The following is a 27,901-nucleotide window of genomic DNA, read 5'->3' on the forward strand; positions in this document are numbered from 1 at the left end:
GGCAGCCCAGCGCTCAAGATATTTCGTTAGATTTTCTCAAAAAGTGCGCGCGCAGGCAGGAACTGAACAACGTTTCGTGCCGGATTTGTTGAAAGTTTTTTTTTTCTACCATCTTGTAAATTTGAGTTTAGTTATCCTGATCAGGGAGAAAAGTGGAATCAGTGAATCAAGTTGACTCAAAAGGTGTCCTCAAGTTGGTACCAGTGATTGTAAAGAGGTACGTGCATCCGATCATCCGTGAATTTCATTCGTATTCTTTTTAGTTCAATTAACCAGTTTACCTTTGTCGATGTTTTCCATCGTTTTAACGCCAGCTATTCGACCTGTGATATGTATCATTGTTCGCTCCAGGAGTGTATTGTCGATTTTACAGCTCGATGACTCGGCGTATAATATCGATTGAAATTGCTTCAATATACCGAAACGAAACTCGTTTTTAATTCATAAAATTAATAATTGCTTCCTTGCAAAATCAGCGATGATCTCAGAACGTTGCGGTATATTGTATACAGAATCTGATGCCGCGTATGCTATTAACGTTGCCCAAATTAGTACTGAATCTTATCAATACAGCTAGTTTGCAGTTGACGTTGTAACGTTTGACGAACAAAATTCAAGAAAGACGTAAAACTTTGCCTGTATCTGTAATTAGAATCAGGAAAGCGATACTTCGAGGCCTTTGTCTTGGGAAGAGAAAAAAACAAAAACAAAAAGTAAAGAAAGAGAAAAAAAGGGAACGAACACGTTTAATTGGTGGAAGAAATATTGTACGGTTATAAATTCAACGCCGAGATCTTTCCCAAGCCGTACTTTTTTTCTCACATTGTATGCATTTGTATCAGAATTAAAGTTGACTCTGTGAAAATATAGTATAGTTTACATATACACAGTGTTCTTGTATTCCCACGGTTGAGATGGCACGGTTCAAAGTCAGGGCCGTCGAGTTACCTAACAGGCAACTGCGTATACATAGGTACAATACACCGACCGTCGTAAAAACGAGAAACCTAAAAAGAGCTAGAAAGAAAAAGTAAAAAGTAAAATGTGAAAAGTAAAATCTAACGCCGGAAATTAGAGGACCCACGTTTTTTATTATTTATTTGTTAAAAAAATTTCTTTTATCTTATCGTGATCTCAAACACCTCGTACTACGTATCGTTATCAAAGTCAAATATGACGTCTCTTCCTCTTGGCTCAGCGCTGAATTAGACTTAAATAATTCCATCGAAGTCAACGAAATTTAATTGGAACCTGAATAGTTTCATTTGCATTTTACGGCCTGCTGTCGTAAACGAATTATATCCAACAGCCTGACCTGCCCTTTTTAAATAACTTTATTTTTTTTTATCGTAGCATAGAAAAGCTGGAACGCGTGTTTGTACAGGTAAAATACGAGTTCGAGATACATACTTGGAGTGTTTGAATAATTCCCACAGCTAGAAATTACGTTCTCCAAGTCTAGGAAAAAATGCGTTCTCGGATACCGTCAGAATTGATTATCGTTCACATTCTAATGGCCGACGAGAGAGGAACGGTTATACCGATCTTTACGAGACGTGGGAGAGACTTGAACGCCTGATGAGGCACGCTACGTGTTTTTCTTACTACATCCTAGGTTTTTAGTTTTGTCTACCGGATTCTTAAGCCATGACGGTGAGCTACCGCGTGAACAATCGAAACTGTCGCGTGCCTCACTCGTCCATTGTTAATAAACCTTTGAACAAAAAGCATCCGTGTCAGATGAGCGTAATTTGAGGATTTCGTGATCCGATTGAAAAATTACCAAAGTTCAAGACCCGGACTGATCGCGTAATCGCGTCTCCGAATTCCTCCAGGTTTCTCAGCCACGTTTATAACGCGCACGTAATCGTCTTCGAATCAAGCCCGGGAATTTTAAGTCCCGCTGACGTCACGGCTTCTGCATTTTGGGCACCACCTTAACTCGGAACTGGTGCAGGACGAAATTTTATAGGGAAAAAAACATCACGTAATTTAATCCACCTCGGTGCCCAGCCTAAAATTTGTTTCATCCAGCGCTGGAGTCCCGGCGTATTCCGACCTGCCCCACTAGCGGCAGTTGTTCCACGGGATCTTTGGCGCCTCGACGCCTGGACGTTGACCCCTCGTCGGCGCAACTCTCCTCTCCAGGGTCCGCAAAGCGGGGGGGAACGCTTAGTCGGTAAAATCGACTTCTCGACGAGTCGGGGTTACACCCATGATTCTCTTGGCTATTAATGCGAGCCAAGGGCACCATGAACCCGCGGGTCCTTTTTGGTTCGAGTTTGCAGAGAGAGAAAAAGAGAGAGAAATAACGTCCTTTTGATTCTTTCTCCTTTTATCATAAGTATTGTGTAGGAGAAAGGCGGGAAAAATGGGCCCCGTACAATCAAGTGGGATTTCAAAAACGTCGATAATAATTGAAATGTATTTTTAGCCCAAAGAAAATAAAATTGCATGGTCGCCTCTCCCCCATTTAGGTAAAGCATTACACGCTCTGTTCTTATCGTGTTAGTTGCTTTTTAGCGTTTTTTTTATCCCTTTTAGGTCACGTCGGTCACACCTGCTGCACTCGAATCGCTGTGTATGCGGTCGAATGTGGGCGACATTAAAATTACAGTTCTACTATTATGTGTACCGTCATCTAGCGCTAGAGAAATAGGGGTTTGTTGTAATGACATAGATATACGTGGATGGATTTTTGGTACAGTGATAGCATGTCTTTAGTTTAGACATTCTCAACGGTTTTTTTTTAATTCCAAATACACGCTCGATACTTGCCAGTGAAGACTAAGGAACTCGATTTTTTAGACTAAGAAAAAAATCAACGTTGCGAAAGAGGAGATTCTGCAGGTCTTCGAAAACTTGGTTTGAATTCTATGGTATACAAGTCAAATCGACATTTCGCGAAAAAAAGGTGGATCCTTTTTTAGGCGAAGCCCAGTTATCTGCCTCAAGAATAAACCACCGGCCAGAAGCGAACTTTGGATAGAAAAATAACGTGCATTATATCTAATTTCTGTAATACGTGTACACATCAGTAGAAATACTCGTAGTAACCAAAACTTGAAATCCGCCTCTCTCAGCTTCGGTCAAGACGTAATTTACTATCCATATAGGAAAGAAATTGGCGACTCGAGCAACCGGGTTATGAATATGAAATCAATCCCAGCATTATATCCTTCATAGTATGAAACCGTTATTCGCTGATATGCCCGTCAATCAAACGTCACGATGTTTAATTATGGAAGTTGGTGAATGATTTGCGACGAAGTGATACGAGATTTGCACCCAAATCAAGATGTAGGGGAAAGATACTAGTGTTATAAATCTTAGGTCCATTTGTTTCCAACGGCACAAACGCTGCGTATGTAATCTAAGCATCTGCAACCAACGAAGCAATTTCACCTCGGGCAAATATTCCGGACGTCGACGTTCACCCGAGATGACGATGTTTGTTGTGTATATGCAGTGGTTTTTAACATCTAATACCGTTGCTCGAAGAGCATACCAGATGCAGATGGCGTCCCTCCGATCAAAGCTGATTCGCAAGCATCTGGCTCCGAAAACGAACACGCGGCGTCAGTGCAACGCAGACATTAAATCATGCAACATAAGCTAAGTACGCGGAGGTTACATGTAATTATACCTATATACACTAAAATTCATCCTCTAAACGTTTACCGTCCGACGTCCTCGTTATCCAACTGTATCGCACTGTCTTTATATAAACCCCTCGGGAAGAAAACTTATAACGGATTCTACACAATAGGATCGTTGTCCCAGATAAGAAATTCTTGGTTCCTTTTTACACGTCGTAATATATGTGCATACGTATATAAGCCTAAGGTCGTGAAAAAAAATGTTCGGTGGTTTTATTAATTGCCTGTTGGAGGTCTAATAGAAATCCGAGTCCACGTACGCCGCGCCGGTCTGCATGGTGCATGATGGATACTTTTTACTGCCGTATATTACCTGGCAGCGGTAGCCCGCTATAAATAGATACGCGATTGCGATTTCAACTGGAACGGCACACATCCACGTGGACAAGCTCGTCTCTTCCTCCGCCGAATATGTTTCAACTGTAGAGATTAAGCGCCGGCAAATACGTAGGCATGTCTAAGTATTTGCACGCGGTGCTAAGTGAGGCATAAATCATTCAGTTGGGTATCTTACGGTAGAGATGATTGGCAGTTCTCATCCGTAACCATTAAGTAACTCGGAGTTGTTCTAAACAGCTGCGCTGTTAATATACGAGACCTCGCTAGCTAATTCTAGCAGTAGCTAGGTGCAGCATTTTTTATTACGGTAAATATGTAAGGAAGATACAACCGACCCGTTAACGTCGATCAAATCTGGAAGGAAAAAGGGAAAGAGAATTATAATTGGGCAGCTGCTCCGGTGAACCGTCATTCACGATGACCCCGTTGCTGAGATGTTTCGCACAACTGAACGATCTAAAGGCCGAAGTCCTCCGGCACGGCGGCGTTCAAAGCAGTTTTCACGGAGGCCGCAGACCTTGACAATCACCTCAGGGCAGACCGGCGGCTGATGTAACAGGAAAGTCTTTCGCCATGGACATACACGGGACATCCGGTTGCGCCAGATTCGAATTACATATACATCATACTTATTTCTTATACGTGTATAATATGTGGTGTTGCGAATCCAGCCGGGTTCTCATATTCGGAGGAACGAAGGTATGACCGGTTACCGTGTGCCAGCTGATTTGCATGAAGGTGTTCATGCAGCCGTAAGAGCTGAGAGAGGAAACGGAGAAGGAGATAAGAACCGAAGGTGGGCCAGTAGTGGGATCCCGGAGTTTGTGGACCACGCAACGGTAACCGCGGTCGCGAGAACTTGGCGCGAACACTTCCAGCAACACCGTTATACTCGGGTATCTTGTATGCCTACTCTCTTGCAGGTATAGGATATACTCGTATACCCACATCCAAGCTCGCCATTACTGACCGAGGAATAATGGGGTGCCAAATGGATTTACGCCGATCCTTCGGTTCCTAACTCCCTTCCAATCTGGCCTCGTTTAATCTCGTCAGATGTTGTTTTTTTTTTCGTCTTTTTTAATATCTTTTCTTGCCTATCTGGCACGAAATCCATACAAGTATTGCTCTTACTCTAAAAACACGAAGAGTCGAAAGCTTATCAAAAATTATCTCCATGAGTAACACAAATTTATTTGTCGAAATGGCTTTTTCAACGAATAATGACAATTTGTTTAAAACAGGTGAGGAAATTTCTGTATACAGCATTGGACTATACTTGTCACTGTAAATTTTTTGCAAGTCAATGAATATTCGATACACTGCGCTGACCTATCTAACAGATAGTGATGTCAGCCTTCCTGACAATGGAGAGGAAGATATTACGATACTGTCAACGAACCTGGGGGAAGGGGGGGCCGGGGGGGGGGGGGTTCATAAATTTCCTCCCTGCATTTTTTTTTATTGCTGGGAACATACGCAACTACCTGCAGAGTAAAGAGGAATAAGAAAAAGGTTCAGATAACTTAGAGAATATGCCTGCACGGTAAAGTCCGGTGATTAAAACTGCGCATCGGGGCTGAGAATTTTTCACGCGAAATCCCGGGCGATTTAATCTTTTCTCCAATTTTGTAACGGTGCAGTGGGGAATTTCGCAGGTACATTCACCAGTTATCTTCAACTGCGAACACTACTCGCCCTGATTCGAATCCAGGTCAAAGCTATAGCCTCGCTCCCTCGACTGATCGCAGCGGTATTGAACCGTTGGAAAAAATACGTGCTAATTTCAACAGCCAAAAATCGCCTACTGTGATATTTGCACAGATTATTTTCAACAGCGATGCGGAGGTGGTGCGAAAATCGGCTGCAGAAGGTCAATGATCGGATAACGAAAGAGGGAAAACAGCGGGATGGCGATCAATGTCATTCACACTTGATAGGATTCATTCACGAGCACCTGTAACTACACGAACCATTCTGCCGAGTCACACATACGTGTCTACGATTCATTATCAGAGATAAACGTAAATGACTCACGACTGTATATAATTAAGGCACAACGGATCTGTCAGCCTGCGCAGCGTGGTTGTGAAAGGCTACTGTGTATATCGCGTTACACACACTCTAATTTTAACTGGTTATCTAATTAGGCAGATAGAATGAAAACAAGCATAAAACCCGGAGTGTATTTAATGAATTTTTATGCTCGCGGTGTTACTATTCTCATGCAATTAGTAAATCTCAACTCTTAAGGGAATTCTCGTTTGGTCGTACGGTAATTACTCGGATTGTTCCTAATTCATGGTAAGACGAAAAATTGGACAGTGTCTAAGACAACGGTTCAGTAGACCGGAAGCGATGAAGCAACAGAGCGTCGGATTGTAACGCGTTGAATCAATTAGGCCATCGAAAACCGTTAACTAGTTGGTGGTATACATTTACTAGTTAGGTGATCGAGCCAATTGACCCAAGTCAAGTACGCCAACGACAGCGTCACTGAATTCGAAGTAACTAGCGTTTACTATACCGATGACGTGCGTGAATGACAGGCTGAATTTTATCGATCAGTAATCAACTTGCATCGATACAAGCTCTTTTGATCCGATATCACGCGAATAGCGATCATCGTAATTAACCGTTGCGACAGAAAGTCGATCAAGAGTTCTGCTCTCTGAAACTGCAACCTTTCAAGCCCAGATACGGCTCAGAATGTGAAGAATTTTGACGTTATGTGGAATCGGACGAATAGCATGCCAGGAAAATCCTTTTCCAATAACCTGCATGGTCCGTAAAGGTGATGCATGATGTATGTAACAGGAGGAAAAGTCACACTCTCGACTTTCTGTTAGCTGGTGAATCGAGTCGAGTCTTCTCCGGTTACAGATTCGAATTTTCAACACGGTTTGCGTCCGTAATCCGAGTCGGCGACGAATTACTCCAGTTATATAACACAGCTGATTTTTTAACCCACTCATGCTTGTTTAGACCAACATTTCATTTCCATTGTGTTTGCGGTGTGCCAATTGCGTCCTTTTGAATGAAATGTGTTACGTACGTCAAGACCGAAGATTAAGGATCTCCATTATAGAAGCGGCTCATTACTCCGTGAGTATTCTCTCTGAAGCAATTAAAATTCGTTGAAAACGGAGGTGACGAATAACCGCTAAATTCGCGACTATAATTTTACAACATACATATACAAAGTTATTCAGAAACGACAGAAGAGATAGTGAATTGACAGTCAGTTCGAGAATCTCCAGTTACAACGAGTGGGTAAATAATACCAGGCTATTGAATATGGAACCAATACGAATCGTTTGTTTTACAGAATCTTTTTGCCCGCAGAGAGAGGTATTTGTGTCACTGGATACAGAACGGATCGAAAGGTCGGGAGTAACGGTATAACACGAGCAATGCGATGACCGCCTAAAATATGACTCAACTTGACTTGTTCTCAAATAATTAACCGATGTTTCAACGTCCGCTAACGCAACGCGGGGACGTTGATCTTTATAAATTATAATATGTACACAACAGAAGATGACGAATATTTAATGGTCAACGACACTTTCGCGTCTAAATAAAGTGGGACGTGAGGTATGTTTTTTTATACTTCTTTTTTTTCAACCATTATATACATCGGTCAAATTTTGTACGTGGCTGGTACGTGTCAACACTTGTGTATGTGTGGATAATTTTTAAATTATTCAAATCATTCGCAAACGGCCGAACGTCTGTAACGGAATTTGAATATTTCTTCCGCAAAATAATGGAATCCATAGGGATTCGATATTTATATACTGAAATTCTAAAAGCCGCGGTAATTTCGCATCTGATATAAATATTTATACAACCTAAAACCTATAAGCCTAACGGTTTCACAGATTATCGGCCGAATTTAATCTAAGCTTAAGAGAAGGTGATAAAAAAAAGTACATCCTGTGTAACCACAGAAGAAGAAGAATTCCAACGGAATTTGCTGGGGGAGCTATAAGCTTCTATAATTTGTAGAAAAATCGTATCCGTAAACGAAAATCGTGCGGCTGAATTCGATCGTTGCGGTAAGCCCGATCCTGACGGGATTTACTGCCGGTCAGAGACGACTGCGGTTGTTCGTTACTTTTTTTCACCTGTTTACGTATTTTTATTTAACTTTTTTTATTCCTTCATCTTCGCTAGTACAATAGACCTAGCGGAGCGCAATGTCCGGCCGTAAGGCTGCACAGAACAAGAGGCAAAGGCTTGCGAAAAGAAAAAAATGGAGGCACAAGAGGCCTTAAGGAGGTTCGCCACCGTCAGGAGAGATAAGACAACCTGTTGCTCGGCTCGACAAGCGACCGCATCGCTGACGTTCGCCCGGAGTCTTCGAGAATACAAATGACTGGCGAAGTCAGACGTGCGGAATAGCAATTAAAACCTACAAGCCCTGAATACTCGCGGCTCTGGGAATTGTTCGGCGGTGAGAAATAGAGATGAACGAAAAGAATTCACAATCAGCCGAAGCCCGTTATAGAATGGAGGGGAAATGAGATTTAAAAAAACTGGAATAACAATTGGTATTTTTCTACGAACGGTGGATAATCTTCGGAGGTGGAATCTCAATTTCAATACCATTCTCGATTGCCTATTGTGTAGTTACTTTATCTTAACCATATTCTCCATCACTCTCGCTGTGGGCTTGGCTCGTGTGAACCGCTCGCATTCGTGCTCCGAATTCAAATTACAACAGATAAATCCCATTCCACAATGTTTAATGGACAGTGATCAATCGGTCGGGCTAGTCAGGGTATTGGAGTCGGTTTTTGTATGAAACAAGAATTTCTGATGATGAATTCGTCGAAAACTCGCGAGTTAATCTATTCGTTTAATCGGAATACCAAATTCGCGATCATTCTAGTTCTCGAAACGAACCGAAACTCACAACATAAATTCTCACATTCTCACATTCGGTGAGAACGTGTCGTCTCCACTGATTCCAAATGCCGAAGAAACATCGCACAGTAAGTGCATCGCCAATAACGCGAAGTACGTGATAATAATCAGTTTCATCGTTCGACTTGCTCCATAGTACCATAAAGAATTCACGAGGAGTAGCAGGGAGCCAACGTTGTGCATAAAATACCATCTTCTTCGGAAACGTGATATTGCGCATGTACGTGAGCGCATTCGTGCGATTAGTTTCATTGTCAGCGATCGGGCATAAATAACAAAACCTTCGCTTATAGGCACCAGTAAATACGATTGCATCGCGGTTTGGAGACGGCTCGAGGAGTTCAAGAAACTCGAAAACCCCAAACCGTTGACACAGTCGAACGGCCAATTAGAGCTCCGTTTCAGTGCGCAGATCGAGGAGGAAACTAGGCGGTTGTTTCAAGATTCATTCTCCTCTCGAAACGGTCAACTCCCGGATGCTTGATGCTCGGCCAGCAGCCAAAAAAGTGGGTACTCAAGTTTGAAGTAAAGTAAAGTAGGTATAAAAAAGATTGCTCTGCTCGATGTCCTTCTTGCGGACGAAGAAAAGAATCACGACGGAAAAAATTCATCACCAAATTACGACGGGGTATAGAAAAAAAAAAATTTCGTTTCTCTACCGCCGTTCGCTACATGATCTTCCGGTTGTTTTTTCACCTCATAATCGATCTTGGACTAATGACAGAACCATCAACCTCAGCTGCCCAGAGATTACTGATAGACATAGTCGAAAATCGTGGAAGCCAGTGTGAGCTGCGACTATTTCGAAGGGTACAAAACTACTATAAACGTCTCACCGGAAACGTGAAGAATTGTGGGTACAGTCGAACAGAGACGTAGCGAATCTCTGTAGCGGCTGAACATGATCCCGTGTCTCTCTGTCATTATCTCTCTCACTTCTTCTTCTTACTATGCACCAGGTGTTGCAACAGAGGTTCAGATAACAGAAGTTTCTGCAGCCGAGGTGTAATTGAGCAGTGAGGTGATAGGGCCAGACCGCAATCGTGATACAAAGATTCTTGCCAAACAAAGAACCGTTTGTATCCAAGTAACTTGATTGATAATGTTTATTAATAGACGTCGCTACGACTGAGGCACGTACCGAGTTTATTGTGGCTACTTAATTGAAACGTTTTTATGTGATAATTCTCCGGTTCTCCACTCGAATCCGTTAGAAATGCGACTTGGCGCTAATGGCAGTCTGTTTTTTGTCTCCGTAACTCGTGTGGCCACGTCATCCGGCTTTTGATACCGATTTCAATAGCCAATCTCTTAGAAAATGTGTAATAAAAAAATCTCGAGAATAATATCCATCTATCGCAAGGAATCCTTGGCTGTTAGGTAGCTGCTACTGATCTCATCTCACCTTCATTTTACGTTATGTTCAAAAGCGCGGTTACTAACGTAATTACTTGATTGCCCATCGCAGTATACATATACATATATATATTGAACAATTTGAACATATATAGCTTTTCTACAGAGTCATGCTACATTTAGAATAATAAAGTATCCTCGTGCTCTCCGATTACAGTCACAGCTGTAAAAGTGAAGAAATTCTAAGTCATTATCTACCGGATGAAGTGATCCTATCCTCATTGTCAGTCATTAGTCAAAATGGATCCGCAGAAGCGGCCACATCAAGTTCACTTTTTCCTATATTCTATCCGTTCCTCCTGACAATAATAAGTCCTTGCTCCGAGACGACATCCAATCAGCTAAGATCCGAGCTTTTCGTCTCGTCCCTTTTTTGCAGCGGTATCTCAGTACTCCGAATTTTGGGTAAAAGAAATACTCATTCTCGCCAACGAGGCGTTTTTTTCATATCGGTTGGGCCAGAGTTTGTTACCGTGGCTGTTGTTATTCCGGACGCCAAAATCACCTCGCTTAATTCCCACTCACGACGAACCCATGCACGAGGAGATTGAAAAAAGCCAACCATGAATCGAATTCCGTCTGGAATGCGTATAACGTACATATATAGTACATATTTATACTGTGACAAATCCCGGTTCTAATCCTTCACGTCCCTCGTTCACCTCGTTCACGAAATAGGCGTAAAATTGGTAGGTGTTTGAGAGAAGTTGAAGACTCCTTCCCTTTTTTTTACTCCTCCCGTCGTCCTTTCCTCGGTTCTTGCTTCTCTCATCGAGATGAACGCCCGAGCTGAGGAACGACGAAGGTGAATAGAGCTCGAAGCCGAGGGATTACCGAGAAATATCAACCTCGACGACCACCTGGTGCAGGCAGGCTATCTATCTACCTGCTGCTAACGTCGCTTCAATATCAGCCTTGGTTGGTTAGTAGCCTCATCCGCGAAGGATTTCGAAGAACCGGGATGAAACGCCTACTCACCCCCTAATCAAGGCTGTCCTCCTTTCCTCTCCGCTTGTCATGCAAAAGCATTACTGTGTTGCTCCCTTCTTCTCCTTAAACTTCTTTGGCTGATCGCCTCACAGCGAGGTCAAAGTCAAGGGTACTTCCATCCGAGGGATGCCTTAGATGCTCTTCTTCTCTTCAGCAGAAAATCAAGAACGGCTTAAAATATTTGCTCTCGAGCAGTATTGCGGGCAAAAATTCTTCGCCAAGCATTGTTTTTCATTTATTTGTTTAGTTTTTTTGTTTTTTTTTATCGTCTACTCAATACTGTAGCGATGTTTTAGGGATGCTACTCGGGAGGTACAGAATTTGGAGAGAAAGATGGAAATTTATACGAAGCCTCGAGCTATTTCGGAGTACCCACACCGTAAAAAAAACACATATAAAATACGAATACAGATCGTTGATACACGTCTACAGAACCGTTGACGTTATCGCATGAAATTTCAATTTCTCATTCCTCCTCGCCCCGGGAGCAAAAAAACATCGCAATCATTCGCAATATTGCGGGGACGAGCTTTATCATAGAGAACATCAGCTCGCCATGATGGAATGAATATAACACATTTATCCGGCGTATGATCGCGGATCTCACCTGCACCCGTTTCCTGCGCCTGGGTCGGCAGGTAATGAGAAAATATTCGAGGTAATGAACGGACCGAGCCAACTCACAATCAGTCTAGACTCTGCACTTACGGGGCATGCGACCATAAGACGCCGCCGCCGGAGAAGAAAGGACGTTAAATCATCTCATGCGATGGGGTTCCGGACTATTTCATGCAAGAATAGCACCGGCGCCTCTGGTAATTACGCAGGGCGGGACGTCTGCGGCTCACCGATGTTCGCACATTTATCCTATAATATTGCAGTATTTTTAGGGCATGTGGTATCGAAATGTGTATAATAAATATGCTGCGCTGTTTTAGTCTAATAATTATTCATTGCTCCGCTTTCCATCAAGACTTCTTTTACTACTGAGTATAATGAAGACAGGATAACGATAAAGTGAATCCTTAAGTTTTACTACATCTGTTGCACAAATACCGTGTAGCCGTGGAATAATACTTCTGTAAGCCTCCGGGGCTCTTTCTTCTTGCATCGAACCGACGTGGACGTTTCTTGATGGCCATCCACACTTTTCCCTGGGATTTGCTTTTTATTCCTTCAGGGCATTTGAATCGCAACGAAGAGCCGAGACAAGAAGACTCAAGACTGCTGCTTGCATAGTTGGCGAAAAAATTTTCTAGCACGGACGAAGCGCACCGAGTATCTTCTCGTGGCATTATGTATGTACAAAGAAGCGACTGCATAGTCCAGAGCGCAGCTTCTTCGAGCACAGAATCTACCCGGAGATCACGTGTCAAACCTTTACCAAGGGATAATAATTCTCAGAGAATACCAGCGTACGCTGCAAAGTGAATCTGAGGAAGTGAATATTCTTCTCGCAGGGCGCCTCGTCTTATCCTACGGCGAAAATTCCAGCAATGTAAATAAATGACATACAAAATCATTCGTTCTCAAGAAGCATGAAAATGTTTTGAACAGCCAAACAGACCTGATAAAACAAATTAACCAGAGCTGTCACGAATTTCGCCTCCCAGATTGAAGAAATGAATCAGTCAAGCGGAAACCAGTGACTTGGTACCAACGATGAGAGCGGTGTAAGGAGGCTCTACTAATCTCTTATGCATTTTCACACTGTTTTATCGATCTTCTACGACAGCTTCACCAAGATGTCTCTGCGGACCACAGCATCCAACGACTGGATGTTAAGTACCAACCGTCGGTGAACCGCGCACCTAGTCCTCGGTTGCATAGTCAAGGGCTCGCGAACCGGAGGTCATTGTACGGAGGTGGAGTCGGAGTTGAAGGTGACCGCACCACCCCCTTTTCTCCCGAGGCTAGTATCCCATTCGTTTAAACGATATCGCCGCTAATTACCTACAGGATTGGCCGATAACTCAGGCGTGATGGTAGCGTCAAGAATAGATATTATTGTGGGCTGGTTCCTGTAGTACGAAAAATATGGTACCTCAAATGAGACAATCGTGGGGGCGAGCGGTTCGTATGCATCTGCATGTGAGAACGAAGCTTCGACCGAGTCCCGTGGATGTGGTCAATAACAGAACCGTTGCTGAACTCAAACTAAATTTTACCCCCGAGGCCTGCAGACGTGAGGTTCATATGCCAAAGACTTCCGTGAGCCTGCAGCGCATCACAATCTCCGGATAAACGGCCCCGGAACTCTTGTAAACCTTATTTCGTAACTTTTGAGGCGACAGTCTAAGGATCGGTGAAGTTATATGGGCATGACGAGACAAACGAAGGTAATTCGCGAGGTTTTTGAGCCATGAAAAAATGGGCATGACCATTCCTGGTGAAACGGTTTCTCCTCGGTTGTGACCCGACGGTTAACCGGATGGTAAAATTTGCATGCGTGATCATCGCTCCGACAATCTTGATCCATCGCCGTCGCGTTGCCAGTCCGTACTCGAGGCGATCCTCGATGTTGTTCAAGAAGACCGTGTACTCAGACTATCGACTCCACGGAGCTGTTGCGGAACCGATCGAGTGAAACTGTCGGTCCCACATGTAGGAAAACACTAATCACTTTCCCAAGGACATTTCTCTCGAGGATTGATAATGCGGAGCCGTACTACATCGTGCGGTAATTCAAGTCAGCGTCCTTTCATTTGTAAGTACTGGACAGATGCCCGCTCTGAGTTCCGGTATTAATCTGCCCGCTAGCGACGTAAGAATGAGGATGAATTTGCATTCGGTAGCCGTGCAATCGGGCCTTTGGCTCACGGTCTTATACCAACCTGAAGACTCTATCTCACAACGATCATCAGATAGGCCAACTACCCGGCATGGAAGCACAGGCAGCACCTCCTGTCTTTACCGTAGGCGATGGGCGTGCTTGTTGTACTTATACCTATGTAGCTACAATATATACTTACAACCCCGTGGAACTCTCGTTCTTCCTCTTTCCGGGGATCTTGCCACCGAAAAAGCCTCGATGATCGATTACGACGATCTTCACTCGAGCAGGATTTGAGATCAATTTCTGTGCCATTGTTAGCTCAGTTTGCTTAATGTACGCTTTTTTCACAACTGGATTTGGTAAAAACTTTACGACAGTAAATGTGATCAAATAAATTGTCGAGTTGAGCATGCATGAGGTAAACTTATCGTCACTTCTACGAGAGTCTGATTCAACGCTATCTTAATTGTCCTGATACCCATGATCACGATGAACTGCGCGATTGTACCTCGATCAATTAGACCCATCGCAAGCGAATATTTACTCTACCTCCCGATTGTTGTTATGATTGCGGGTTACTCTTTTCTCGGTACTGTCCAAGAAGCAGTGGTTCATTAACGACGGTTCATGTTATTCTTACGAGTCTTCATGTATAATTACGTAGGTACGATAACAATTACCTGCCTCACAGGATGTAAGAGAAAAAAAAAACGCAGGTAGGTTAATTTTACCTGTTTCCCAGGAAACCGTGCAATTGCTCCAAGGAAATTTCAGTTCGATGTACAAGCTTACAAACACAAAATAAAGTATAGCTCAGAGACGACCGACGGGAAATATTCTTCGACGGGTTCTCCAAAGTCTCTTCAACTCGGACAATGTAATGCCGACCAACAGCGCATCTCTTCCATTCCGTTAATCTCGTGGCTGAACTACGGAGGTGAAGGAGGTCCCTTCGATGGGGCACGACCCACGAGAACTGATCGCGCATCTTTCCCTCAGGGTCAAAAGGTCAGCCTTCTTCGTCGGCTCCCACTCGCGACGGCACCACGAGCGTCCCCCGACCGGTACTCGAACCCGGGTTATCTTCGAGCATAGAGTCTTTGAGATCGGCTTAGAGTCCTATATACGAGCCAGTTTAAAGTGCTCTGAAAGCTCGACGCGACTCCTCCTCGTCCCCATGAAGCTCAGGAAGTATCGAATTCCTCTCAATTCTGAAATACTCCGTTCCCGGTGTACTCGCGTTATTTACTATTAGACTTTGAAATTTTCTGATATCAACACGTCACTCCACGTTCCGGTCGTTTCGCAAAGCATCCTTCGAACAGGCGTCATCAGTGAGTGACGTGCGCGTTCGTCGACCTCTTGACTAACAGTCGTCCGTGACCACAACAGAAAACACTTACTCGTACGGTCGTTTCATGAGAATACGCACTCAACGATGAATATATTGTATCGACTTCTCGAGGCTCCGAATACGGGGACTTTTCTGGCTACGCTTATTGCCCGTCCATTTCGACAGGCTGGACAATTGTTCTTCTTTGTGCTTCTACTCATCTAACGAGACCTCGTGATACTGTCTTTATTTTTAACTGGTCCAATGAGCGACGCTTGCAATGGAAAAGGCCGATGACTCGTCTCTGACAGAGATGTGAAAATAACTCACGGAATCGTTGTGGCTCGGCCATGTATTATAGGTGTGGTGCGGGTGGTCCTCTTCTAGCTGCAATAGCTGCACGTTGCAGGCCACAGGCTGTGCAGATATATACGAAAGATTCTTAACCTTCGTGTAGCAGACAGTATATGAAGGCACGAATGCGAACTCCAGAGGTCGCATCCGTGTCCGCAAAGATGAAGGCCTCTCTTGCCGGAGTTACCGTTCCTTGTGTCTTGTATTCCATTCCTACGACGCGTGCTTCAAGACTCGGAAGCCGATACGTTGTGCCTTCGTGGCTCTATCGCGGTTCTTGGAATAGTGGAATTTATCCCGAACTACATACATATCGATGTCTGCACAGCATAACACATTATGGAGTTGTGCGAGAGCTGCTGCAGAATTTTCTCACAAGTTTCGAGTTTTTTCTACTTCTAAGTTGCAACGTTTTCCTTATTTTTTCTTTTTTTCTCGCCACTATACTCGCGATGCTTAGCAGAAAAACTTGCTTACTGATTATTAAAAAAATATGTATTCAACTACCAGCAACTATGACATGCACCTTCAGCTGTAATGAGGAAATGCTTCTTTTCTGTATTCTAACGATCTGAACGAACTCTTCACAAGTAGCAAAGTTTTTATGAGCTCACGATGTGCCTTATATACTCCTGGATAACAGTTGTTGTGAATTTATTTATGCGCGAATTAGACATAAGGTCATTTTCACGCAGCAGTTATAACCCGTAGGCTCTTATACTCTGCAGTTTCGTGACAGATGTGTATCTTGATTTATATTAGTATAAACAAAATTGCGATTGTGATCAGGCTTGCGTTATCCAGCTCTTTATGGACGTGTCGGGAGCTGTCGCCGCATTTCTGATGCTGACTCTTCTTGATAAACGCTCGCGATAGAGGCGGGAACTGGTTTCGTAGACGAAAAAAAGCTTGGAAGAATTCTCCCGGGTTTCGCGAATACTTCACCTTGTATTCTCTTTTTTCCATCCATCTGTCCGGTTGTCTATCAACGGCTGACAAGATGGGCGTACAAGAAAGTGTAGAACGGGAAACGAATAAAGAATTATATCCAAGAGGTGAAATTCTGAGTCAGTTTTTGCGGGCGAGACTGAAAGGCGTCTGTCTGTCATAAAATTTTTCTCGTTCCTGGACGAATCCCCGTTTCAATTCAATTCCACGTGGCGCATGATCCCCGGGGCACAGTATATTTCAAGGGAACCGTTACATCGGTCAAAACTCTCGAAGAAATTCTAGCCTCTCGTAATATGACTGAGAAAAGTCCTACACACAGTTCAATCCTTGATATCCTTGGCTCTGAGCCCGACTCGAATGCCGCTCGGAATGTCCATTATTGTTCCCGCTTTCCGAGCTTGAAGCCAACACCGCCTGGTGCACGATGCACTTCCTGTTGAACGAGTAGAGCCGCCGATATCGGATCGGTAACAAAACGATAATTCACGCAATAAAGCAGAGGCCAGGAAGCAGCAGGAGTCGTCTCAAACGCACGCCGGCGCACCAGCAGCACCTAAGTATAAAAGCTCATCATCTCTGCAACGAGAGGCTGCTGCTGCATTGCGTATACCGTAAGGGTATAAAAAGGAGAAAAGTGTACGGTACATGCATGCGTGTACACGGACTATTTCTATTCAACCCGCTACACTTCGTACAAGTATACCAAGCACTTACGTTGCAATACATGTAATTTGCGATTACGGTTAGCGGCAATTTCTGTTCATGGATGATTAGCATAAGCTTAATGAAAAATCTGCACCCCTTATGAGACAAGTTTGCAGTGTTAAAATCCTTGTTAAACTGAAACGGAAAATATTTTACCGGTTTTAATTACTAAGTTTAATTTATTCATGGTCGTAAAACTGAAGTTTGCCCATTCCCGATTTACTTTGTATGTGATAAAGGTACAGTGTAGGGAATTCAACTTTTGAGTTCACGTTTGATAACTTTGCGATCGGGACTGCTGGGATTAAGTGTTTTCACTAGCGGGAAATATACGATGAAAAATCTACTGGCGTTTGTATCACGTATAGATAAGTTTAAGGACAGGGAGAGCGAGTTTTATAGGCCACCTAAAGTTTCAGCGGACTTCATTGACCCATTAAGCGCCCGAATTTCCTCTTCACAAAGATCAGGCCACAAAAATATTTCACAGCGTGCGAATCCTAAGAAGAAAAGAAAACCTCAGTCAGATGGCTATCAATAACTGTTTACAACGAATCAGTGGAATCAGAACATTTTGACAATTTTATTTTATTTATTAATAAATGAATAATTTACGATTCTAGAGAAGTTTCAGCCTAGTAAATTCGAAATGCAGCTTGTAATTTAAATCATAAGAAACTTGGGTTCAGAAATTTCTGTTTTTCAGCACGAATCTACCCAGTGTCTCCATTATTCTAACAATTAAACAAATTTTTTATCGTTTGTTTCAGATGGGTTCAGTTCCGGTCAGCCTCAGCGCATTGGCGTTGATCTTAGCATTCGCCAGCACGTCGCACGCAGCTTTAGGTAATTCAAAATTTCAAGCCATTCGAAAAATTCCCAAGCACAATAAACTCAGCTCCTGCTGGTCTTTACTTAACGCAGCTTTGCTACAACAGATTTGGTACACGTGAGTGACGTGTATAGATATGCACTTACATGAAACAGGCAACTAAATACCCGTTATGGACGGTGTTCGCGACACATTGTACGCTACACGCAATACTTGCATGCAGTTTGACCTGCATACACTCAAGGGGTAACTCTACATGATCTTAAGATTTCAACGATTCAAGGCTTTCCTTAAGCGCTCCTCCATATCAGAAGAAATGCGCAAGAGGAATTGTCCCCACATTAGGATAGTAAATTGCCAGCCACCCCGATATTAATACCTATTGTTTATTATACCTGCCGATTCTATAGGCGTACAGTTTTTGCGAGAAGTATATTTGAAGTAATAATTTATAGCGATAAAAAAAAAATCGTTATACAATATGTTCGAAAGACTAACCGAGACACTCCGTTCTTTGCATCAACTTATTTCAAGTGAATTAATAATAACTATTTATTTTCTTTATCAGCGAAGACTGCGTTCGAAAAATTGACGGATTACGACTACCGAGGTGTGACGTACTACACGGTGAGGAATCTGTCGCTGTACGAGTGCCAAGGATGGTGTCGGGAGGAAGTCGAATGCCAGGCGTTCGCATTTTCATTCGTGCCTAATCCCCTGGCGCCCACGCAGGACACAGTATGTCAGCTTCAGAATGAAACAGCCGCTTCGAATCCCAGTGTTCAACCGCAAAGGGCAGCGAATATGTACTACATGGTCAAACTGCAGCTTAGATCAGGTACATAGACCCGCCTTTAGCTGTATAACGCATTACCGAAGCGGACGTTGGTATGTTGATTTGTTGGGAGAAGTCACTACCCCAAACAGCGCACGGGGCAAATCATTTTATGCTTATGGTATTATGATGACGCAAAAGAGTACGTTATTCCTTTTTTCAATGCAATATTTATGATTCTTTACTATCCTTACTCAAAAACTCAAGAATCCTTCAACCAGATACAAGATAAACAATACGTTCTGAAACCCGAGATCTCTCTGCAGGAATTGATATTTTCACTTTTCTTTCGGTCGCGATCTGAAGTCCTGTGTTTATCTATTCCCTTTTACCCTTACTCAAAAAAATATTCACAATGGTTATTCGAGACGTCCGAAATTCCTCGAAACTCCAGACGAGAAATTGGCATGATGTATGTGATATAGTATACCCGTTTTGTTGTTTCAATCAAATTGCTCGATGGATGAGCAGGAATGTAATCATGGTTACCAAATGCGATTTGAGGCAACCCAATTTGATTCTACCGGATTGAAATACTGGAGTGAACTTTATAATTGTATAAATTTAAACGGTCCTGAATATAATTTGAATAATTATTAGATCAAATTGGCAACGAGGTATTCGGTTCAGAAGAACTGGGCTACTTTGACAGAGACATACACACCTAGGGCACCATTCCCTGACATGCACAGTCAATCTCCACACACCTAGATACCTAGATCATCGTGCACAGATACCTGTGCGTAAAACATAAGTCAGCTTAAAAAGAGCTATTTGGTATACCGGGTTATTTCCATAATACGCCCCCATAAGGACCCCTAAGTGTCGGCAAATCGGGGTACAAGTTCACGCTGAGCAGTTCCGAGTTTCGCCAAGGCGACATCAGCCGCATGCTAACAAAAGAGCAACGGAGCAGTTCAGAGTTGAATTATAACTTGATTTGCCTACAATTAGGGGTCCCTATGGAGCGCATCACGAAAATAACTCGGTATGTATACATATACGGGATCACCACAGCAGGTATAATTTTAAAGGTAAATTCTCGAAGGGACACTCGAAAGTTCCTTTTGTTTGCACAGCGGCGTACGATAATAGATTTTTCGGAGGGATTGCTGGTGCCCAGTTTCTCCGCCCTCTTTCACCCCCGCAGGGCTTAAGGACCCCTGTGTAAATGCATTAAGAATGTTCCAAGGCAAACGAGTACCTGTGAACAGTTGTAAAAGTTAAAGGAACCCGGTAATGCTGGTTTTGTATAAGTCCAACGCTAGTTGGGAACGCACCCTAAAACCCAAGCCGATAATTTTTCAACCTGACAATGCAACGTCTATCCCTGTATCTATATACGTATAGCCTGCGGTCTGCAAAATCACTGCAGATAAACAGCGGATGGTTGACGCACACGTGCCCTCAAATATACCATACAGTTCGGAATCAGCATTAGCATTCACGTGTACGGTGCAGAATATATACGTCAAGGAATCCTCGGGAAAAAAATACCCCCGAAACTTTTACACCATGTACCTACATAGCGACACGAATTGTATAGTGCGGCAGGTAGAACGTGGTTTGATTTTACGATTCGCGAACGCGGCGCGCCTACAACACGTACAGCCGTGTATGTTCGGTTGTCTGCCTCAGGCGCATGAGAAGTAAGACGACGTATCTTGCCAGGCGGAACACGTAGGTACGTCCCGGGAAACTTTTGCCCTGGTGATCGTAATGGTAAAGATATGAAGTGAAAAAAAATCTTAAGCCTCGGGGAGAAATAAGTCAGCTGTTCTTTCGATTGCTGGCATGAGTGCAGATCCGTGTTATATATTCTGTTACCCGGAAGATTGCATAAATATGGATTCGAGTTAGACTGTTGTATACCTAAATGTGGAAACGCACAAGTGGGACGATTGTTTTTCACCCAAGTAAATTGTACAGGTGTTATTTCAACGGCTTACTTAAATACCCAAAACTTGTTTGTATCTGTTCTACGGGCAATAAAATATAAGCTCTGCATTCACCGGGCTTGTTAATTTGAATCTCATTAAAGAAATAACTGTTCTGTTTATAGTATCAAGTTTACGACGGTCCTTGCAAATATTATCCACGGTAATCTCACCGTATACCAAATTTAAGTGTAAGCCGATCGTTTTCGAGAACCCCGAAGGCTCGGCGCCATAAGCTGGTTAATTGTGGGTATATACATTAATTAACGATACGAGACTGAAACGAGATATAATTAGCGCATGCCATGTCGAAAATAACCATCAAGGCACTAAATTAAAATGTAGTTTGTCAAATAATGTGTCTCCGAAATAGTACTAATAGACGTCTGGAAAGCAAGAATTGGGTCTGTTAAGCCAGAATATTTCTTTAAATATAGATTCTACTGATCAGGCACAACGAATATTTTACAAAATGATGGGTCGTAAAACTAAATCAAAATTATACAATTTGGCTGTATGAAAGGGCATCGTGTTCGTCAATTTTTCGTTATTTGCTTTTTCGAAAAAATTTTAAATAACTGGATAATAACTTGACACGACGTAACATAAAATCGTTTAACCCCTATCGTTATTGAGAGGAATCAAGTATTACAACCGGAATTCCACACATGTTTAAAGCAGCGTGTTTTTTTCCGTTCCACAGAGAACGTCTGTCTTCGACCTTGGGCCTTCGAGCGCATCCCAAACAAAATGATCCGAGGCCTGGACAACGCCCTGATCTACACCTCGACGAAGGATGCATGTCTGGCGGCCTGCCTTAACGAACACCGTTTCACTTGCCGCTCCGTCGAATACAATTACTTCTCTCTCCAGTGTCACCTAAGCGATTCGGACAGGCGAACAACCGGGCAATATGTCCAGTTCGTCGATGCTCAAGGCATTGATTATTTCGAAAACTTGTGCTTGAAAGGTTAGACTTCTGCTTATACAATTAGTCACCGGATCAAATATCACACGGCCGTGTTATGATAACGATAACGATCTATTTCATAGTTTGACAAAAATTTCGATAGCTAATTTCAGCCTGGAAAAACCTTTTGCCTCCACTTTTTCTTTTTACGTTTTTTTGCTTGCGCTACTCGAGAACATCAAAGAGCTTGAAAATTGATTTGATGTGCTTTCTTTTCATATATGCAAACAGTAAATCGATTGATTGCCATCACATTGCAATGTCTAATATTCTCTGAATAAAAATTAATTCAGCCGAAGAGCGCTTTGTGACCTCGTTGGTGAAACTTCGTACACACTAAGTATTATAGGAGAACGGAAAAAACGAATAAACAGCCCCAAGAGGACATATGATCCGATGGTGCGAATAAAAATAAAATTTCTGACACGTAGGTAAGGAAGCCTGCAAGACTCAGAGGATATTCCAGACGCCACGCATCGGTGTCGCCGATGACAAAGTTGCCCAGTATGCTGGACTCCACTACTACACGGACAAAGAGCTCCAGGTTCAAAGTGAATCAGCTTGCAGACTGGCTTGTGAAATAGAAAACGAATTCATGTGCAGGTCATTCCTCTATCGTGGCCCCCCTCAGGGTGCATCATACAATTGTCAATTGTTCCATCTCGACCATTTCACACTGCCTGACGGACCCTCGACGTACTTGAATGCCGAGAGGCCTCTTATCGACAACGGGGAACGGGTTGGTTCCTACTTCGAGAACTTCTGCGAGAGTAAGTTGATCCTTCGAAGATGGTATAGGTACCTACTCCGGCTGTACTTACGCATCAGCTTAATGAACTGTATTGACGAATATATGCCGCGTGTGCGGTGAAATACGCTCTTGGAATAACAATTCCCTCACCGGATGGAACGATACATGATATAAAACGCAATTATTCGTCACTTATTACCAACGCATCGTACTAACTTTACGTTTGATGATTATCAATTATCAAACTGCAGCTGGTATCCTCTACGTTTGATAATTGACGGAGGAAAATATTATAGATGTTGAATTCAATTTTAAGTACCGGAAGGACGGAATAGTACACAGCTTCCTTTTCTATCATTTTATTCAATTTAAAACATCATTTTTAAAATCAGTTATACCGCACATCGTTGAGTCTGGTGTAATTTTTTATTAGAATTCTACTCACGGACCTAATGAATCAGTAATATACCGCTGTAAAGAGAGTAGTCAAAAATTCATTGTTGGTACATTATACGAATATCAATTCGAAGAACAATTCGGCCAAGCTTAAAAGTACTCGTTTTTTTTACATAGACTTATTGTTATACTGAGAAATACAAAAAAAAATGGACTTTTACAATTAAATACAAATCTTTGCATATTTCGTACCTCAACTGTCGTCATATAACTAGTATACACAGAATTCAGTAATTATCGAAAATTACGTAGAAGAGAAGAGTAAAATACCAATAGCATGTCTTGTGCCTCTTCTTCGATCACATTGATACACTCTATTAGGTATGATATTTGATATTTGCAAGGGGATGTTAATCTCCTTTTATTTATGTTTACAGAGAGCCTCGGACCTCATGTAGATCCTCTTCCCGTAGTGTTTGACAGCACCGAGGATCCGACCATTAACAATCTAACCCGAGCCGACGTTAATTGCGACAAAACTGGAACTTGTTACGACGGTAAGCGAGTTTGTACAATGAATTAACAGTTTTAGTGACAACGCGAATTCTTCAATATTTAACAATAAATATCTTCGGTGCATTAATTTTAATTCGCATTTTTCAATGCTCGCAGTTTCCGTGGACTGCAAGGACACGCGAATCGCTGTTCAAGTTCGTACAAACAAACCTTTCAACGGACGTATTTACGCATTGGGTCGTTCGGAAACGTGCAACATCGATGTACTGAACAGCGACTTGTTCAGACTTGATTTAACGATGACCGGGCAGGATTGCAATACTCAGAGTGTGGTAAGCATCAATCACTGTTATTAATCGTCGGATCACGTACGCATTAAAAAAATGTTGTTTTCATAACTGTAGCCAATTAGTAACCGCATTGCGGAATTTGACAAGCTATTCGCAAATCCTATTGTCGTAAATTTCTGAGAAGACGATGCGAATAAACAAAATGGGAAAATGATCGAACTTTTATTATGATACACTTTCTCAAACAATCGAATAACGTACATAGAAGTATCCCGACTAGCTACTTTGGTCTATTGAATATATAGCGTGATGGTTTTCAGACGGGAATCTACTCGAACACAGTCGTCCTGCAACATCACTCGGTGGTAATGACAAAGGCAGACAAGATCTACAAAGTGAAATGCACCTACGACATGTCATCGAAGAACATAACATTTGGGATGATGCCGATCAGAGACCCGGAAATGATCAGTATAACTAGCGCTCCGGAAGCTCCACCACCAAGGATTCGCATTCTGGACAGCCGAGCCAGGGAAGTTGAAACGGTGCGCATTGGGGACAAGCTTACGTTCAGAATTGAAATTCCAGACGACAGTAAGTAAATCATAATATAATCAACACGATACCCGCGGCTATTCGCGAAATTATATAAATCTTTTCGCCAATTATTGGCAAACAAGTACTCCAGCATACAAATGCAATTCGCTATCTATTCAGAGTAGAAAAAGTAAGCTTATCAGGTGTTGATAGCGGTGTAAAAAATTCTGTCAACCTACTTTATACTTGTGAAGAAATGATGAGATATAACCCGTTGTAAAGATTTCAGTGTATGTAGTTTGTATAGTGCAACAGCTCGGATGCCCCGTATGACTCTAAAACTAAATAAAGTTATTTAACACTACTAACACTGAGTATAATAAGATTATTTATCTATCGCCACATCGCTCGATATACATAATGATATTAAGTTTAAATAAAATAATTTTAGAAAAAAATATATGCAGGAATATAACACTTAACGAACAAACTGTTTCTGTTTCAATCGATTTTATACGTAACAGACATTTTAAAGGTACAATGAACGATATTTTCAGCTCCATACGGGATCTTTGCACGTAGCTGCGTTGCCATGGCCAAAGATTCTAAGAGTACCTTCCAAATCATCGATGACGAAGGGTAAGCTCGGACACTATTTAGATAAAATTTGCACAAAAAAATCATTCGCCGTCGAAACCGCAGATACTAAACACTAACGACTTCTTACAGATGTCCAGTGGATCCTTTGATCTTCCCCAGCTTTACTACAGACGGGAATGCACTGCAATCCATCTACGAAGCGTTTAGATTTACTGAATCTTACGGCGTGATATTCCAGTGCAACGTTAAATATTGCCTGGGACCTTGTGAGCCGGTAAGCAGTTTTTAGGGTGTGCGGATTCCCGAAATTTCGGGGAAAAAAGTTCGGGTTCGGGACGGGTTTGTATCGGATCGGGTTTTCTGACGATCGCGGAATTTTCGTAAAACTAAAAATGTTCAGGAAATTAAAAACCTTTGAGACACTGCGAAGACGATTACAGAAAAGCAGAAGTTTCAGATCTTCTCAAGAATTTTGATCGGTTGCAAAATTATTCTTTAGATTTCTGAGAATCCTAAAAATTTCGACAAATCTGATATATTCGGGAACACTGATGTTTTCTGGAATCCCAAGATTTTCCGGAACTCCCGAGAGCTGACCCGAAACTAAAAGTTTTCCACGACCCGAAGAATTCTGGTACCCGTACAGCCCTAGCAGATTTTAATTTTAAAATACTCATACATTTTCACGAGTGACTTGACTATCTCTATGTTGACATCGGAATAAACTCAAACAATGACAGGAAATAATATACTTTTCTTTTCTGTCTTGTAGGCTGTATGCGAATGGGGCCGTGAATCGGTGGAATCATGGGGCAAGAGGCGCAGGAGAAGCGTTACAAATTCCACCGAAGCGAAGGGTGAAGATATGACTTTGTCACAGGAAATTCTCGTGTTGGACTTTGGCGATGAAAAGCAATCGGAGTTCTTGCGTAACGATGCCAGCATAGATTTCAACGAAGCAGGTAACAATCCATGATGTTCATCGATACGATGCATTTAAGCGTTGGAAAACATTTACTGTCGATACATAGACAGTGAATTATACAACTAAACAGTGCGCAAAATTGTAAAATATTTCTAACGATCCGTAAAATGTTATTACAGAGAAAACAGTGACCATCATAGAGCCTTGTCCAACGAAAACATCGGTACTTACACTCGGCGTAACCTGTGCTCTGTTGGTTTTGATCTACATAGCAACAATATTCTCTTATTATATGAAGAAGTGGTTGACGCCTCGCAAGATGGTGGCATGAAATCAATGTTGACGCATGTGGCTCACAGCGAGCAGATTATAAAGTACGATAGCTCGTGAAAAATCTTTGAAAAAGGGTCGGCAAGATACTCAAAAGGCAATTCACTTCCAGAAACATTAGGATTGATGGTTCTATAAAGATTTAATCCACAATACACTTTCATATCAATAATTAATACTAATTATAATAATACCGTACTTATTTAAGACATATTAGACATTTGCACTAAGTATCATCTTTTAACTACTTTTGATTGGGTTGCAAACATTTAGTGGAATCCAATATGTTTCCATCCAATAACGGATAATCTCATATTGTATTAAGCATCAACAGATATTAGATTCTCAAACAGAGGACAAAAAAAAATCAATACGAGATAACAATTAAGTTTATCATTCTCACATCTGGGACTCGTACGAATTTTTTTTGGAAATGATCGATTGAATGATTTGTAAACTCATATCAAGACTAGTAATATTTAATGGCTCGCTCGTAATTAATTGTACTTATAAATTTAAGTCTATAAAAGAACAACAGTAAATAGTATAAGGAACAATAGAGTATGTAAGTTTTATCTCACAAGCTTAATCGAACAACGTATCCATATATCGAGTGTACAAATAAGTGGCTCGAACATGAATTATAACTTCGTATTTTATACCGCTTCAAGAGCGGAAATACATGTAGGGTATTTATCATAATTTCAGGTTTGTCTTTTTATGTAAATGAAGTATTGAAAACTGCCTAAACCAATTGTGCTGAATTGGGAATCCCAGCATAGACAGGTAAACCTTACGCATCTACGGCATACTAACTTTTTGGTAAGAATTGTTAAAACGATTCGAATTAAGCCTGCAATCTTTTTGAATGAACGACATTAAAGATAAGAGTATAAAAAAAATCAATTCTCACCAAAAACATAGTACATTGGGTAAAAATTGTGATTTATTGGTTACGGTGCTCAATGCTTGATGAAAGATATTTTTATACATTATCTGACTGTAAGAATCAATTTCTTCGAATTATAAAAAAGTGTATATATTATAATTGTTCAATCAATAGACATATACTTAAACATAAAGTTTACACGTATTTGTACCCTATTTATACACATGTTTTAATAATTAAACGAGATAAAATTCCATTAATGTAAGACTATACTATTTTTTTAGTCATCACCTTTAAATATAATGATAAGGGAATAAGTTCGTATCCATGTTCATGCGATTGGAAATTTTTTCGTACAACTTTATTCTTAGAATTGTGAAATTTCTAGACTTACCACCTGATTAAGATTTTCACCAAGTTTTACAGAAGTCTGAAGCAATCACGGTATAAATATTGACGGCATATTATAGAAATGATGTACTAATAACCCTCAACTGTATCTTTTTTAATAGCGCATACAAACTTCTGTAACCTCACGCGCATATTATATCTATTCTTCATACAAATATACGCACGTAAACGGATAAGGTGATCGGATAATATAAACCGTCGTGCACGTGTCGTAATTTGTACTTGCG

The 27,901-nt window shown here is 41.8% G+C and overlaps 1 protein-coding gene across 2 annotated transcripts; it reads left to right on the top strand.

Annotated features, from left to right (window-relative positions):
• On the top strand, positions 1–27,523 carry LOC124407789. 2 transcript variants are annotated; one of them, XM_046884308.1, is made up of 12 exons: positions 1–217; positions 18,226–18,301; positions 18,856–19,125; positions 21,763–22,029; positions 22,461–22,799; positions 23,614–23,733; positions 23,849–24,024; positions 24,288–24,576; positions 25,077–25,158; positions 25,249–25,393; positions 25,892–26,081; positions 26,224–27,523. In XM_046884308.1, the coding sequence occupies exons 2-12, from the start codon at positions 18,226–18,228 to the stop codon at positions 26,373–26,375; spliced, it is 2,106 nt and encodes a 701-aa protein (XP_046740264.1). In that variant the 5' UTR covers positions 1–217; the 3' UTR covers positions 26,376–27,523. The 2 variants fall into 2 exon arrangements, with proteins under 2 accessions (XP_046740264.1, XP_046740265.1); XM_046884309.1 differs by having other exon boundaries at positions 24,303–24,576.
• The last annotated feature ends 378 nt before the right edge of the window (positions 27,524–27,901 follow it).

The sequence above is a fragment of the Diprion similis genome, chromosome 6, assembly GCF_021155765.1.
Source record: "Diprion similis isolate iyDipSimi1 chromosome 6, iyDipSimi1.1, whole genome shotgun sequence".
Classification (NCBI taxonomy): Eukaryota; Metazoa; Arthropoda; class Insecta; order Hymenoptera; family Diprionidae; genus Diprion; species Diprion similis.

Bases quoted from the DNA above. Each gene is read 5' to 3' on its own strand.
- LOC124407789 (XM_046884308.1), top strand. From the start codon at position 18,226: ATGGGTTCAGTTCCGGTCAGCCTCAGCGCATTGGCGTTGATCTTAGCA. The intron at 19,126-21,762 runs GTACATAGACCC...TCCGTTCCACAG, and splicing joins CAAACTGCAGCTTAGATCAG to AGAACGTCTGTCTTCGACCT. The intron at 23,734-23,848 runs GTAAGCGAGTTT...CAATGCTCGCAG, and splicing joins AACTGGAACTTGTTACGACG to TTTCCGTGGACTGCAAGGAC.